The sequence below is a fragment of the Nothoprocta perdicaria genome, unplaced genomic scaffold (assembly GCF_003342845.1).
Source record: "Nothoprocta perdicaria isolate Ctin4 unplaced genomic scaffold, notPer1 scaffold_26, whole genome shotgun sequence".
NCBI classification, from domain to species: Eukaryota; Metazoa; Chordata; class Aves; order Tinamiformes; family Tinamidae; genus Nothoprocta; species Nothoprocta perdicaria.
In genome coordinates this window covers 4879163-4893921 of record NW_020455488.1, presented here as the reverse complement: position 1 = coordinate 4893921, position 14759 = coordinate 4879163, and the positions used below count along the sequence as shown (strand labels likewise).

Sequence of the window (14759 nt, the reverse complement as noted above, 5' to 3'; positions counted from 1 at the left end):
CTGCAACTATAAAACAAACCTAACTGAAGGCAACTTTGCAGCTGATGCTTTGCTGGTTGTGCACAGTTCATGAAAAAGCAAAGTATCGCATCCAATTTTATAGMACATTAAGAAGAGTTTTAAGAATATTCAACACAAACTGTTTTATCTTTCTGTTTTCTCCTTTTTCTTTTTTTTTCCTTTGTTTTGTCTTTCTTTTCTCCCCTCCCAACAGCTTGGTTTTCATGCACTGTCAGGAGACAAGAAGTTGAGGAGGGAGGTTAATCTTAAACGATGCGGCTGCATCCGCTTAAAAGGAAGACAACAAAGGTATAATATGCATTTTAAAAGTATCAAGGAAGGCTTTGATGTTCTCATTAGATATCGTTCTCAATTTAGGGGAAAAAAAAGTCACTTAAAGCCTTTCGCCATTAATTTGCTCCCTCAGCCACACAGGAAAAAGAACATGTGCATGTGAATCCACGACCTGCTCACAAAACCATCRCTGGAAGATGCAATTGGTCAGAAGATTTTGTAAGTGTCTCCTCTACATTGGGATTTTTTTTTTCCCAAATCTGCAAATTTGCAGAATCGGAGCAGTCATTTTATATTTCTGGACCTGTACTTTATTTACTGTGTATGACACTTCAGAATTTGAAGGAAGAGACAAAATGATAAATAAATCCATCCATGTTAACAGTCTATTTCTCAGGTCATGAAAAGTCACCGGTCTTTTGGAAAAAAAAAGAAAAACTCTATTCTCCAAATGTCATTTTTTTTAGGTTGGTTAAAAACGCAAAAGTTTGCCTCTTGCTTCATCTACTATTTAATGACCGCCTCTGGATATGAAAAGCAACTTTTGACAGACCATCAGGTTATATTTCTGTCTCCATGGAGACACTTTGGATGGGAAGTGGCTGAGAAGACCTCTGCCATCCCCTTCGCATTACATTCACAAGCACAATCAAGGAAACTCAAATGAATCCACCCCAGGTAACTTGGAGAACTCACTAGCTCTAGCTTTAATTTTCGCTTTTACTCTCTGGAATTAGGACTTGCCCTGAAGCTCTTGTTTGAGAGATTTGCAGGTGACACAGGGTTAGATCTTCCCGTATCAGTTAACAAATTTTCTCTTTACATACATACTGCTTTTCAAGCCAGTGATTTTCTTTTCTCATTTCTAATACAAAAATACATATACAAATAAATATAGCTACGATTTTTAAGGGTGACTTCAAAGTAAACAATCTATTTTCCTAATCCAGGCAATTATGATTGTAAAAGAACATAAAAATTGCTTTTATCTCTAAAAATGAAGTTTAAATTTCATTAAACAGCCAAAACAGCAAAGACAGTCTCCTTCTGAGAGACGCCCAACACACACTTGCTTTGTCTCTGCCCTCACAGGCAAGAAAAAGCATCTCCATTTGGCCTTCATCATCATGACTTCTAYTCCTCCTCTGGAATTAAGACATATATTTTTTCAAGTATATCTGACCAATTTTAAATGTACAAATTTAAAGCTGGATGAGCTCCTGAAGGATGTCAAAGCCCTGGGAACTAGTAAGACTCATCCCTAATCTGCTCCTGAACTTCTCAAAGGAACGCCTTGACCGTGCATTCTGCAAACTGCAAACTTGGCTCCTCTAAACAACAGAGGGCAAAAAGGAAAAAAAAAAATCCATGGGAAAAAAAGAGAGAGACAATTCACAAAATCCTTAATATTAAATATATCCTTACACTTCTATTGTGCTGGTTTTCCCAGAGGTCTGCAAGCAAATTTATAGAGAGAGATGATTTCACCCACCACTGAACTGCAGCCACTTCTGAGCGCAATCTGTTTACCAGGGGTTAGCAGCACAACTCAACCAGGCGGCAGGAAGGGCCTCGCGCCGCGGAGGTGACGGGGAGCCTCCGAGGACAGCGGTGGCCACGGGGCCGCAGCGAGAGCAGGACCTGGGGCCACCACGTCCCTCTTCTCCCAGGCCAAGCGAGGCCCCTTTTCCGCACGTTGTCTCTCTCCATGTTCGTTGCATGTGGGACCGGCCCCGTATCCTGCAGGAGGACATCCAGCCCGGTGGCAGGGCACAGAACAAACCATCTAGGAGGTGACGACCTTCCATTTAGGCAGAGGYGCTGTCTAGGTTGAAGGGTAGAAATGTCAAGGGTTACAGCAGTGGGCAGCACAGCCAGCGGCCCCGAAATCCATCTGGAAAAATCCTCAGCTTCTCCCAATGATCTGCAAGTAGAGATCACTGGCCACGACATGCCTAAAGATCAAACATAATTCTAGGGAGATCTTAAAAGTCTTAAATATCCCCAAAAAGCAACATTTTGGGTACACACTTGGAGCTTTCTAAGCACGCTGGAGTGCTGAGGGGTTTGGACAGGAGAAGATACCACGGTGGGCAGMCAGCATCTTCTCTAGGTCTCTGCTTGCCTGCAGGATGGCTGGGCAGTGATGCACTCTCGGGTGAACTAAAGGCACAGTTCCTTGGAGCTGGGTGTTGAAGAGTGCTCTGGATGGGAAACCTGGCCCTCAGATCATTTCCTTGGTCCTCAAGTCATTCCCTCACCTTCCATCCTGGGCTCCAGAAGACAGAGGAGACCAGGAGAAGCAGCCAKGATGGTCCCGCGTGCTGCACATACATCCAGGACAGACTGGAAACGGCTCCCTCAGCCCCAGGCAGAGGCTCCGCATCCCCASTCTACAAGGCTTGGGAAGAGCAAGCTCCAGGACTCCTACATTTCCTTCCCAAGAGCCTCATGCAGGTGTGAGGAGCAGGTGTGCCCACTTCTGTGACCCATCACTTAATTTCTGAAGCATTACAGCTGCATGGAGATAAACAGAGCAGAGCGCCGCTCTGCACTTGCTTCTGTTTCCTTCAGGTCCTGCAGTTCCCTTCCTGGATTACCTGGGGGGAACCACGGCTCCTTCTCATCCCAGCCAGGACAGCCGGTGCTGAGCGCAGGAAAGGGCGGTCAATGTTCTGCAAATCCAATAAACACTGGCAGTTTGTAAATGGCCACCTCAAATAACCAGCCAAACAAATCAATCCAGCTGCTACCAGCCTCCTCCTAGGGGCTCATCTCCTAGTTGTGACTCTATGTTCAGGCCATTCATGACACCCACTGTGGGGCTGCACCTCATGGGGAATTTCCTTCCAAGCACCACTGCAACCTCTGCCCTCCACCAGAAGTACCAGGAGATGCCAAAACAATAGCAAAAATCTCTCAGAAGAGATTTCACCATTTCCTCCCAAACTCTTTTGCTCCTCAGTAGGTTGCTCCTATGCCCAGCATCGTTTCCATTCAGAATCTTGCTCAACTTGCACAGTCAAGAAGGTCCCAGCACACAGATCCTTACAGGAAAGCTAACAACTGCATGGAAGAACAAAAGATTTGGTGCCATGCAGCAGTTTTCCTATACAAATGGATCAAAGTCCTGAAGAGTGACAATGCCATGGCTCTTACTGGAAAACATGGACACCCATGGACCACCACGCTCTCTTGGATTGTCAATTGTCCCACCAGAGCAAAACAAGCCTGGGTCTGGGGTTGACGTCAACGTGTGGGTCGGAGCAGACCTGGGACCTYGGGCCATGCAAGGGCGAGAGGCGCCAAGCAAACACCACACGTGACCCATTCCCAGCCCTCAGCTGAGAATCCACTTAGAAATAATACGTTACAAAAATCAGGATCCACTATTTTCCTATTTTTCCAAGTTTGGGCATATTATTATATTTTTTTTTAATTGAAGAGATTAAAATAAAAATATGAATGTGTCTTGATGCTTATTCAGCTAACATCAATATACGTGCTCATTAAATCTCTGCATTCCGAAAAAGAAAACATCTCTGGGAAAATTGAAACCATTCACATTGCCCAGATTAGAAACAACAAGTTTCTAACAGACAAATCAAATTTAAGTACAAATTTATTTCTGGTTAAGGAGAAATGTAATAAAACAAAAATGTGAATGTGAAGTATTTTAGCTAATTAATGCTACATGTAGTGAAACCTGTAACAAGAAATGGATAGAGTTTAAAATAAAAGCAAATGACCTAAAATCTTGATCGGTAATTTCTGAAATATATTATAAAACCAAAAAYATTTTCCTAAAATGGATACTTACTATGCTGCAAAATAATTTAATTAGGAATAATCACCATCTTTGCATTACTATTTGAACAGTATTTAATGCCTTTTAAATTGTTAGATATAATGATGTATGTGGAAGATAAAGACATTTCTTTCTTGCTAGGAAATGCCCGGTAACCAACCCTCAATTTATTCTCACAAAATAAATGAATGCTTAAATGACGTTTCCGTCAATTGAAAAACCAACAGTAAAACGGCTACTTTACATGCTAAGTTAAACTAAATATTTTTTCTTGACAACCTGCTTACATTTAAATGAAACCAGGCCAAATTTGGTCAATAGTATGGATTACATATAACAAAAAGAATCTTAGCCTATGCTAATACGGGGATCAGAAAGCAGCAACTTCATTTAAAACCATACAATCAGTCAGCAGCCTAAGATACAGCACATAAGTTAATCTGCTTTTAAAAGGAAGTGCTTGCATAGTAGCTTTTTGACCTATAATTAAATCTTACTTGCAGGACCCACAGCGAGGGCAGAATTTGCTGATGAGAGGATAAAGCCCGAAATGTTGCAAAACCCAGCTTTGGTATCAGAAATCAAGACGCTTTTGCAGAATCTATTGCTGCTGAAAATCGCTTCCCTCCTGACGCGTGGTGCCCGGTCCCCCCGGAGCAGCCGCGGCGGCACCGTCGCCCTGACGCTTCTCGGATGCCGGGATCCGGGAAAAGGGCAAAGCCTCCCCTMTAACAGGAGCAGCACAACCATTTCTTTCCCTGCTGGTTTTTGGCTGYGCATTTTCTTATAAAGCAAACCAACGGCAAGGCTATAGCGAGTGCTTTCCTGGGCTATAAAATCCCCAATTTTCTTTGCGCTGGGATTTAGGAATGCCTCCTTGTCGAGACGGGCAATATGTCATCATTTTGCTGAACTAACAGGCCTGCCCGGCTGAGTTAGGGATCCCGGTGCTCTGGTTTGTACATTGCTGGCAAAATGAAGGCGGAAAAAGCTGTGACAATAAAAAGAAGGGGGAAACCTAATTACCACTAAATTCCTTATCAATTCCTTTCCATTATTTATTATGCCGCAAAATAAATTCTTACTACTGAAAAGAACCTTAAAATAAGGTCTCTCTTACTTGCCCCACATTTTGAAATAACTTACTGGATACTTGGATTATGTATTTTAACAAATATCATCTTCTCTATTCATCATCTCTCTTGTCTTTTTGATCTTTTTTTTCCTACTTATCATGTTCCTTATTTGAAACAGATTTTTAACAGATAATCTTGATCGTTATAACAATATCTCGCTTGCATTTTATTCAAATAATTCTTAAAAACAGCTTAAAAAGCCGTTTGGAATAACATCAAGCTCCCCATCAATCAAACGGAAAAATTCCGCTGGCGGTTGTATAAACATCAGATCAACTCTGATGTCTTCAAGGATTTCAGAGTGAACCATAAAAAACTCCATTAACTTCTGACAAAGAATGCAAATTAATCACAACATGGGGTGAAATGAAATTAAAGGCTCTTTTCTAATCAATGACAAGGCAGGATGAAATATTTGCTCCTCTCGGCGCGCTCGGGCCGCCCGGATGCCGCCGCTTCCCGGCGCAAGGTGCGAGCGGATCCAGGCGCCGCGGCTGCTCCCGACGCACCGGGATCCTCGGGAACACACTAATCATCCGAATCTCAGGTGCATCCAATTTGTTATTCACACTCGCCGGTGCCAGTGAAAAGCCTGGCGTAGACAGATGCACCAGGCACCTTAAATGACAGTTTTGGCCTCCGGAAGTGCGATCGCTACAGCAAAATCTAGTACAGCCTCCAGGTGAAATGTCTGGAGCTCCATATGGAGCAGGGAAAATTAACAACAAGATGAAAATCGCTGTAGCAGCGGGGAGCCAGAATTTTTTTTGAAAAAAAAAAAAAAAAAGAAATTTAAAGATGAGGAAAGAGAAGTAATAAATTAATGGGGTGTGAAAACATTCAAAGCTTTACAATACCAGGGGCACTATTTGCTCAGATTTGGGGGTGGGGGAAGCAGGGCGGGAGGGGGCAGAAGGTGGGGGGGGGGATTTTTATTTTTTTATTTTTTTATTTTTTTTTAAACTTCGGGTCATTTTCATGTAATTTATTAACGGATGCCTGGCATTACAGCTGAAGGAAGGAAAGCATTTCTCTAAACGCAGAAGTATCTTAAATACAGTCGTCATAATCTGCGCTTTCCCGCAGCCGATTAAATCCTCGGCAGCTCAGTGCTGCAGATTTCTCTGGAATATTTCCCTAATGGATGTATCATGCTTTTAAAATACTGCTTTGCTATAAAGTTTGACTACAAGCTGAGAATATTCAGTGGGCAATTCTGTTCACTTTGCCTAAATTGCATTACCATTAAACACGTCGCTGCCCCATCTTGCTTTTTATATAATATCCTGAATTTGGATTTACATGATTAACTGTACAGCTCGGAGTTATTTCAGATGCTGCATGTCTTTGGGGTTCCAACTTGCAATTTAATTAAATAATAAAGGGAAAAGGAAAATCCATAGCCTTTTATTTATTGTTTTTCCCCAGCTCTTTCTGCAAAGACATATAAATTGCCATCAAAAAACGAAATCCGATAATTTAARGTTTAACTTTTTGAAGATATATGAAACTAATTTCCCCTGTGTTTCTCCTTCAACTATTTAAAAATCTAGACTATGTGCTAGTGAGTGGGTTTAGCAAACGGCTTTTTCCTTTCATTTTTAAATGTTTACATAGGAAAGAATTTTATTCAAAAGAGTCTTTTTCCTCTCTGTGCCTGTGTGTGCACCATTCCCATTAGCGTTAATAGAGTTATGCAAACACATCAGGGGAAGAATATACCCTTAAGTGCTTATGTTTGTATCTACAGAAAATCCTATGAGCGTCATACTCTGCTTCTTCCAAAAGGAATTTTACATTAGAGCAAACAAGTAACATCGCAACACTGTGCCAGGGAGAAAAACATCAAACCCCAAACACCAGCCAACTCACAGGCATAGGGGATTATCAGCAACAAGGCTTTCCTTTTGCAAACTTCTTTAAATGCACAAGTTTGTTTAGATCTTTACTGTCTTATTTTCTTCCCCAAATCGCTACATTTGGCAGTTTGCYGCAGATTATGAAATGAGCTGCACATTAAGGCAAAAAATTCACGCTAACTCTGAGCGCTTACGTGCACGGGAGCAGCTTGACTTGCACGAGGAGCTGCTTGCACGCTCAAGTGCTTCCAAGACAGGGCCCTATTGTGCCCATCAGATTAAATAATGACAATACGACAAACAAGCATTAGCGAAATAAATGCTCATAAAACTTGGGCCATGAAAAGCAGACAGCTCTATCAGTAAAATATTCTACTCCGGGTCAGAAAACATCCATCCTTTAATCTTGCTGGCGTATTGCAGGTGCCCTAAATTTCCACACTGCAATGATTCCYCCTATAAATCTTATTCATTTAAACCGAATTTGTACACACCATTTGTCTGTGTCTTAAAAGTAAAAAGAAAAGAACGGGTTTTTTTTTTTCTTTCCTTTTTCCAAGCACAGCTGCGGATGGGCTTTCACGTGCAGGGAATTTCAGGTGTTCTTAAACATATGCTATTACTTTCCATTTTTGGACAGAAGGAACTTCCTGGTGCTCGGGGAGGGATTCTGCAAACACACATTTCATTAGGCTGGGTCTTTCGAGTGAGCCCAATGCAGGGAGGAGGATCTACCCGAGCCAGGCCCTGACATGCGGCAGCAAACAGGTAGCTAGACAAAACCAAGCAAGCACAAAACCCCCCAAAACTAATTACCGACCTAATCAGCAAGGGCTGCTGCGGGTTCCTGGGAGCAGCTAGGAAAGCACACGGCCAAAACTCGCAGGCTTCGCGTTCAAAAGCCCCATGAAAAGCAGTTGCTCAAAACGCTTAACAGCTACATTTTAAAGTTTCACCTCCTCAAAAATTTTACATGAAAAATATATACAATTTCATGGACTAGTGGCTTGCCAAATACTCTTTCACAATCCATGGCGATTTTTTACTGAGGAGAGCAAAACGGCTCTTAAGCTGGCAATCGTGGCTTGCTCCCAACTCAGAAATCACCTTTTTGCACAGACGCCGGGCACGCACTCACTTCCTTCCCCAGGCTGCAAGGCTTGCGGGAAGGGGGAACATCTCGCGTTGCGAGCGAGCCGCTTTGTGCAGCTCTCAAACGCTCTGCGTGCACCGAGCACCGAGCTGCTGGAGGAGCAGGAGCGAGGCCGCCCGGCGCCGAGAGGCCACTTCAGCACGAGAGCCGCCTTTTCAACCCCCTCTCGAAGGAAAGGGCTCCTTTAAAAAGATGGGTAAATATGGAAGGTATGTTCTGGCAAGCAGTTAAAGYCCTCTCTTTCAGTCAGTAAACATTTTCTGCAGGAGAACGTGAAAAATCAGTATTATTTCTACATATGCAGAATCTTTACAAGTCCATAAAAGTGTCAGGAGAATTTCCTTAAAACAGCTTATAAAAATGGGAGCGAGAATGAGTCCCAGCCTATTATTCAATAACCATGTTTGTGAGGCATCTGCATAATCTAACCATGCATAAATTAGTATGTGTATTACAACAGTTATTTGCATAATAATAGCAAGTTAATAGATGCTTAAAGAGCACAGACCAACACCACCTTTAAATCAGACATGCCTCCAGGCACTCTGATCTATACAGACCAAGATGCAGAAAACATTGTTCATAAAACATGGAAACATAAAAACCACATCCAAATAATTCATTTTAGTCCTTGGACACTTCATTTTCCCCCTTTCCCAGAAAAGAATAATTTTAAAAAGTAGAGAATAGTTGTTACTATGAATTCTAGCATCTATCTTGCAATAACATTTTAAAGTAAGCATCAAAGCTGTTTCTGCAGGCTGGTGTTGGCTGCTATTTTTAAATTTCACCATTACCAGGAATAAACATATAGTAAATATTAGCAAAATAAATGAAACATTATACATTAATACAGTGCTTAACACTGACCTACCTACTGCTACTAAAGTTAGACATAGTTTTATTGGTGGCTTCAAGGAAACTGAGTTAAGTCAATGGGAAGTAAAAATAAAACATTAGCATTTAGACCCCCTTAAAATGGAGAATCTGGGAACCTCTTAAGTAATCAATTCACATTATGCTTTTGATTTGGGGACCCTTTTAGTCCATTGGACTACCATTCAGAATTGAAATTAAAATTAAAAATATAAAAGAAGTGCAGATACACCCTCCTGGCTCTAAAAGCACTGTTGTACATCCTGGGATATTTTGCAAATGCCTTAATCTCACAACAAAACAATCATTACCATTGTCATAATTTTCATTCTTTTGAGGGGAAAAAAAATCTAGAATTTGAAAAAAAAAATCAATAGAGATTTCTAAATGACTCCTTCAAGATACCGCTTTTCAATTTAACAGGACAGATTTATTTGTATGTGGCTCAAACGTTCACAATTGCTCCCTGCACCTTCATACATAGGAATGAATGTCACAGTGGCAAGCGGCAGTAATGAACAATCTTACCTGAGGATATGGAAACCTCCCAAGAGCAAGCTGGGAAAGGAAATAATATTTGTCTAGTTATACAGATTTGCATGGAGGGCACATTTCCTTAAAGAGAGAAAAGTACTCAACTCTTACTATTGTATAAACCAGAAAACGGCAGCAACAGTAATTCTGCAAACGCAGGACGGGCTGTATTTAGAATGGAGTTGTTCACACCACTTCCCCCTTGTTTTACATTTCTGCACGCCTCGTGCTCGCTCTTCTGCACCACTTAGGAATGCTGTTTGATGCCCAAGTTCCTGAGGACTCTAAATTAAACCAGTTCAGTCTCAATGGTGAGGCCAGCGACACTAACCTTTCCGGATAATTATCTGCAATGAAGAGGTATTGCAGAACACGCACGGAACTCCCAAAGTCCTCGCTTAACCGGCTCAGAGTAAAATCTGGGTTACATAGCTGAGGTTTATTTCCTTATTGGTGCCAAACCCAGCTAGAAACCTGACAGTGGGAGCTGCAGTAAGACTGGGACRCTTGCAATTTGAGATGCTGTATGTTCTTCAAGCATATTTTCAATTACGCAAGATGCAAAATTGACACATAGCCCGGACTGTTTCATAAGTTGATTGATCTGTTATTAGAGTACCTACCAGGATCAGTATTAGGCCAAACAATGCTATTATTTTTGTCATAATGCCATATGTAATAATTACTACATRATAAACCTTCTGCTTGATACAAGACTAAGTTTTCCTGAAACTTTCAAAGGCAGCTGAACCTTYGGTGGTGTAAAACATAGCCAATATRGGTAATTTTGTCTCCTCTTCAGCRTATCCAGATCAGCTCTTACCTCTTGTCCTGAGTTGCACTCTGGATCCCACCTCTCCCAGGCTGCGGGGAAGCCACAGACCCCCAGCCTTGCTGCGCTACTATTAACCTTTAGGAACCCAGCCTTCGAAAGGAGGCCTATCCAAAGGTGACGGATGTGCTGGTACTGCTGGTTTGTCTGCACGATGACCTGGGTGCTGCTTTCAGCTGGACTGGGTAACAGCATCAGTGTGAGGTTTAAGCCACCACGTCTGTTCCACTACAGACACAGAGGAGGTCTCAGGATACTCGTACTAGAGACATGCAACAGAAACTCAAACAAATAAAATAAGCTTTTTTTTGTTTGTTTGYTAATGTGATCAAGCTACCTTCCAAGGAAGCTCCCCTGTACTGAGATACTGTTTATAACTACAGTCTACAAACACAGCAAGTTAGTGGGCTCTAAGAGGCATGCTTATTGGCACAACGTTCTCCACAGTGAGCTCCTGAATGGACACACCACACGCTTACAGGAAGCGCACAACTCCAGGCACCCCTCTGAAAAACCACCAGCCTTTGCTAAATATCTCACCAGTGGCAGTGTACGTAAGGACCACGGGCCATTACAGGAGTGTGGTGCTCAAGAGCCATACCCACATGGCAGAACAGAGCAACCTCTTCCAGGGAAACTTTGGCCGTGTCCCTCACCTTTCTATACAGGAGCTTTGCTTGCGGACTTCCACATGGGGATCGTCGCGTTTGCTTCGTTTTTAAGACCAACACATGCAGGATGCAAAAGGAATCACACTTAAAAATAACTTAAGAAGTCACAAAATCAAGACCTCTAGGGAGTGCTTAGTTCTTCACGGGAATAGGAAACAACACTAAGCTGGCAAGACAGACCAGAATTCCTCCCCTTCTTTAAAGTCAAACAATTTAAGCTAACTGTCCCTGCTTAGGGCACTGTCCCCCAGGTCTGCCTCAGACTGCAAACTTTGGGAGGTGAATTCTACCATCCAAATACGTTTCTGGTGCGGCGCTGAGCTTAGCGCTTCGCTTCTCAACAAATCCATCCTGATAATGGATAAATCTGAGCTGAGCAGCCTTCACTGCCACCCTGTCTGTCTCCACAGCTCCTCCACCTCAGCCCTCCAGCCATGGGGACTCATTTGCTGGTGGAAGTCTTCAAAAACTGCTAAATAGAGAGTGAATGGCCCCAATGAGCTGTCAGGCTTGGTCTGAAGGACCAAAAGCTGCTGAAATAACACAGAGCATCCTTTTGCCTTTTGGGAGGACCAACCCAGCTTCCAAGGTGCTGCTGGAGACCACAGGACAGCACCATGGTTGAGATAGCCAGGAACCTGCCAGTGCCAAATACCTTCCAGAAAACAGTAGTAATAGAAATCCTGATTTTTCCTATGGCTACTGATTTAAGAACAGTCATTACAGCAGCTTCAGATATACAGGAACATCATATTTATCCCATCGTATAACAAGGTAATTAATGTATCTGTACAGCACATGAGCCTATAAACCTTATTTAATCAGAAAACGGGCTGCTGCCTCAGTGACAGCTTCTCCCTACGTATTTAGTGCTCTGACTCCCTCCCTGACCACCTCTGGCCATAGCAGGTCTGTGCCTGGGTGACTCCGAAGGCAGCAGGATAACCAGGGATGGACTTTTCCACCAGACACAACTGTGCAGCACATAAAGGAGCCCTGAAGAATCATAAATGTATCAGGAACAAGTTCTCTGGAGATGCTAAAAACCCACACGTTTCTCAGTGAAGCTGCCCCTTGCCTGGGACCAGTGACGAGCAGGTCGGGTGGCAGTGCTGCAGCCCCCAGAACCACCACGCGATTCATCTAGTCGGAGCTGCTTCCCCCCTGCAAGATTGTCAAGGTATTATAAATTAAGAAACTTACCAAAGAGTATGTAATCTTCCCTGAAATAGCCTGCAGATATGTCACTGTACTAAATGTGTTTCAGATTTAATGAAGCTTTAATGTCCTTTTTAATTTTGCCTGTTTCTATATCACCAGGGGTCGAGCGAGGCAATCAGCACTCAAGAGGGTGGTTTGGTTTAAAACTAGGAAAAACTCATTTGCTTATGAGTTGCACTGTATTTTCTTAATTAAATTTACTAAGTAAAATGGTTTAAGTTCAGCCAACCAATGACCTCTGTATGTAGATCTAGATTTATAAATAGCATCACAGCTAAAGTAAAGGAAAAAATAACCAAAAAAACAAACAGATTAGAGCTTTACTAACTTTTTTTTTCATAGTCTCTATCATCTGTACTAAAGAAGTCATTTAAACATATGCTGCATAAGCCCAATGCAGATTGCAAAATGTACAAACTACGAAGCCAAAGCACTATCAAAGYCTCATCTCCTCTTTGTTTACATGATGAAACTCGGGAACTTATAATTTAGTTTTTCACGCATTTTAACTTAAAATAAGGTATTTCCATTCTAACTAGTTAGGTTCAGAAACGGATCGGTATTTTATGTAGGTTTGGAGGAGAGAAGGGAATGCTTAAACTTTACGAGTTGGTTCTTCTTTCCCTTTGGGCAGCTTCACACCACACAGRAACTGCAGAAACCAACATTTAAAAAGGTGCAGTGACTTGCACTGCCAGCAAGCCACAGGAGCAGAGACAAGAATCACATCATGGCAAGGTCTCATAATGTTTTACTTCTTGAGCAACTGTGCCCATGTATTTAAAAATAACAAAAAAAACCCCACCCTTTCTTAAAGATGAGCACTTCAAATGATCATCTTTGCAGTGTTCAGGGAGAGGCTGCATCATGAAAAATGCTGTAAATGAGGTGAACTTCCAGGTGGACASATCCGAAAGGAACACACTTCCAGCCTCGGGCCAGGGAGGCACACGGAGGCACTGGGTGCATCATCTCTGGAAGCAGAATTGCTAGGCTAGAGTACAGGTAAGTCCAAATAGCTAAATGAAACACGGCGATGCAGTGTGCAGGAATGCTGCTTTTTAGCAARTGATACCAAAAACACCCTAAAAACAAGTACAGAGAAAGCAGTCAGAATAAGACGGCCAGTTTTGGTAGCACCAGGTGCTTAAACCCTATGTGCTGAGCTGTCCTAAGAAGGCTGGAAAGCAACTCTAGCTACGCTCAACCTGCTACCTGCATAAATACAGGTAAATTCGGTGCGTGGATAAATGAAGGCAGAGTAAAAGTGACTTGTTGAAATAACATAAATACTCATTTCAGAACTGAAAAGGAAAATCCAGAAGTCCTGTCTAACAAGCCTCTTTATCAGTTTGATTGCCTCTTGCCTATGTTGTTAATCTGAATTGCAAAAGTAAGTGTGGGGGAACGGTCTTCACCCTGCTCAGAAAGTGGCTGAGCAAAGGGAGTTCAAAACTATTTTTAGGACACTCTGGCAATAAAGCCTTCCACTTACATTACTGGCTATGTTGTGCAAGTTGTTTTTTAATTTACAGTTATACTGAAAGGCATGGGATGTTTTTATTCTTAATTTAGACACATTCCATGTTTCTCAGCATAACTGCAAATTGAAAATAAGCACTTACAATATCGCTAGTGATCTAGCTGAAGGAGGACTTTATAGTCTGAAATGTTCTAAAATTTGTTCTTAATTACTTTGTGCACATTTTACACAATTAAATTTCCATCTAAGGATTTTGCATTTAGATTGTGCASTGCAGTTAAACCCTCATTTTATGGAAAAGCAGCCGCCGCCTCGGAACATTCAGACACAGGAAACTTAAAAAATCAGACTTAACTACTGGATAACATAAAATTCCCTAGGTGAAATTCCATTCCAAGACCAATTTATATATTCCTAGATAGATGGCTTAAAATCACCTGAAACTCTGCAGGGTATGGACCTTAATAAATATTAAATACCTCAAAAACTACCCGAAGATTTTTCTTTCCTTCTAATATCAATTTCACTGTCCTCTTATTGCACAGGAAAGAAAAAAAAAAAAAGAATCCAAAAGGATATAACAGCAATTTACCAGCGTTAAAGTGCTTCTGAGGTTAAACTGACAACAAAGAGGAACAGAAACACAAAGCATCTTGAAGTAGGGTTTCAATTAAATGTGCAGGATTTAGTAATGCAGGACGAAAAAAGAGTTACAAATTAATTTAATCTTCTGCCTATAGTTTGCAGCTGCACTCCAAAGTGTCTGGGGCTTAAGAACAAAGCCTTGAAAGGCCTCAGAGTGGGGAAAGCTTCAATTTTTAATGTATAACGCCATTAGCTGATAACTTGTGGAATCTGCGACCCCTGCGGAGGGGCATAAGTGCGGGTAACA

General features: G+C 42.0%; 1 protein-coding gene across 2 annotated transcripts in view; it reads right to left on the bottom strand.

Annotated features, from left to right (window-relative positions):
• MAP2K5 (mitogen-activated protein kinase kinase 5) overlaps positions 1-14759 on the bottom strand; it is a 118212-nt gene that overhangs the window by 35947 nt on the left and 67506 nt on the right. For both annotated transcript variants that reach the window (XM_026040571.1, XM_026040572.1), the window contains exon 17: positions 9655-9684. In XM_026040571.1, the coding sequence (XP_025896356.1) occupies positions 9655-9684 (30 nt within the window). The remainder of the gene's footprint in view (positions 1-9654; positions 9685-14759) is intronic.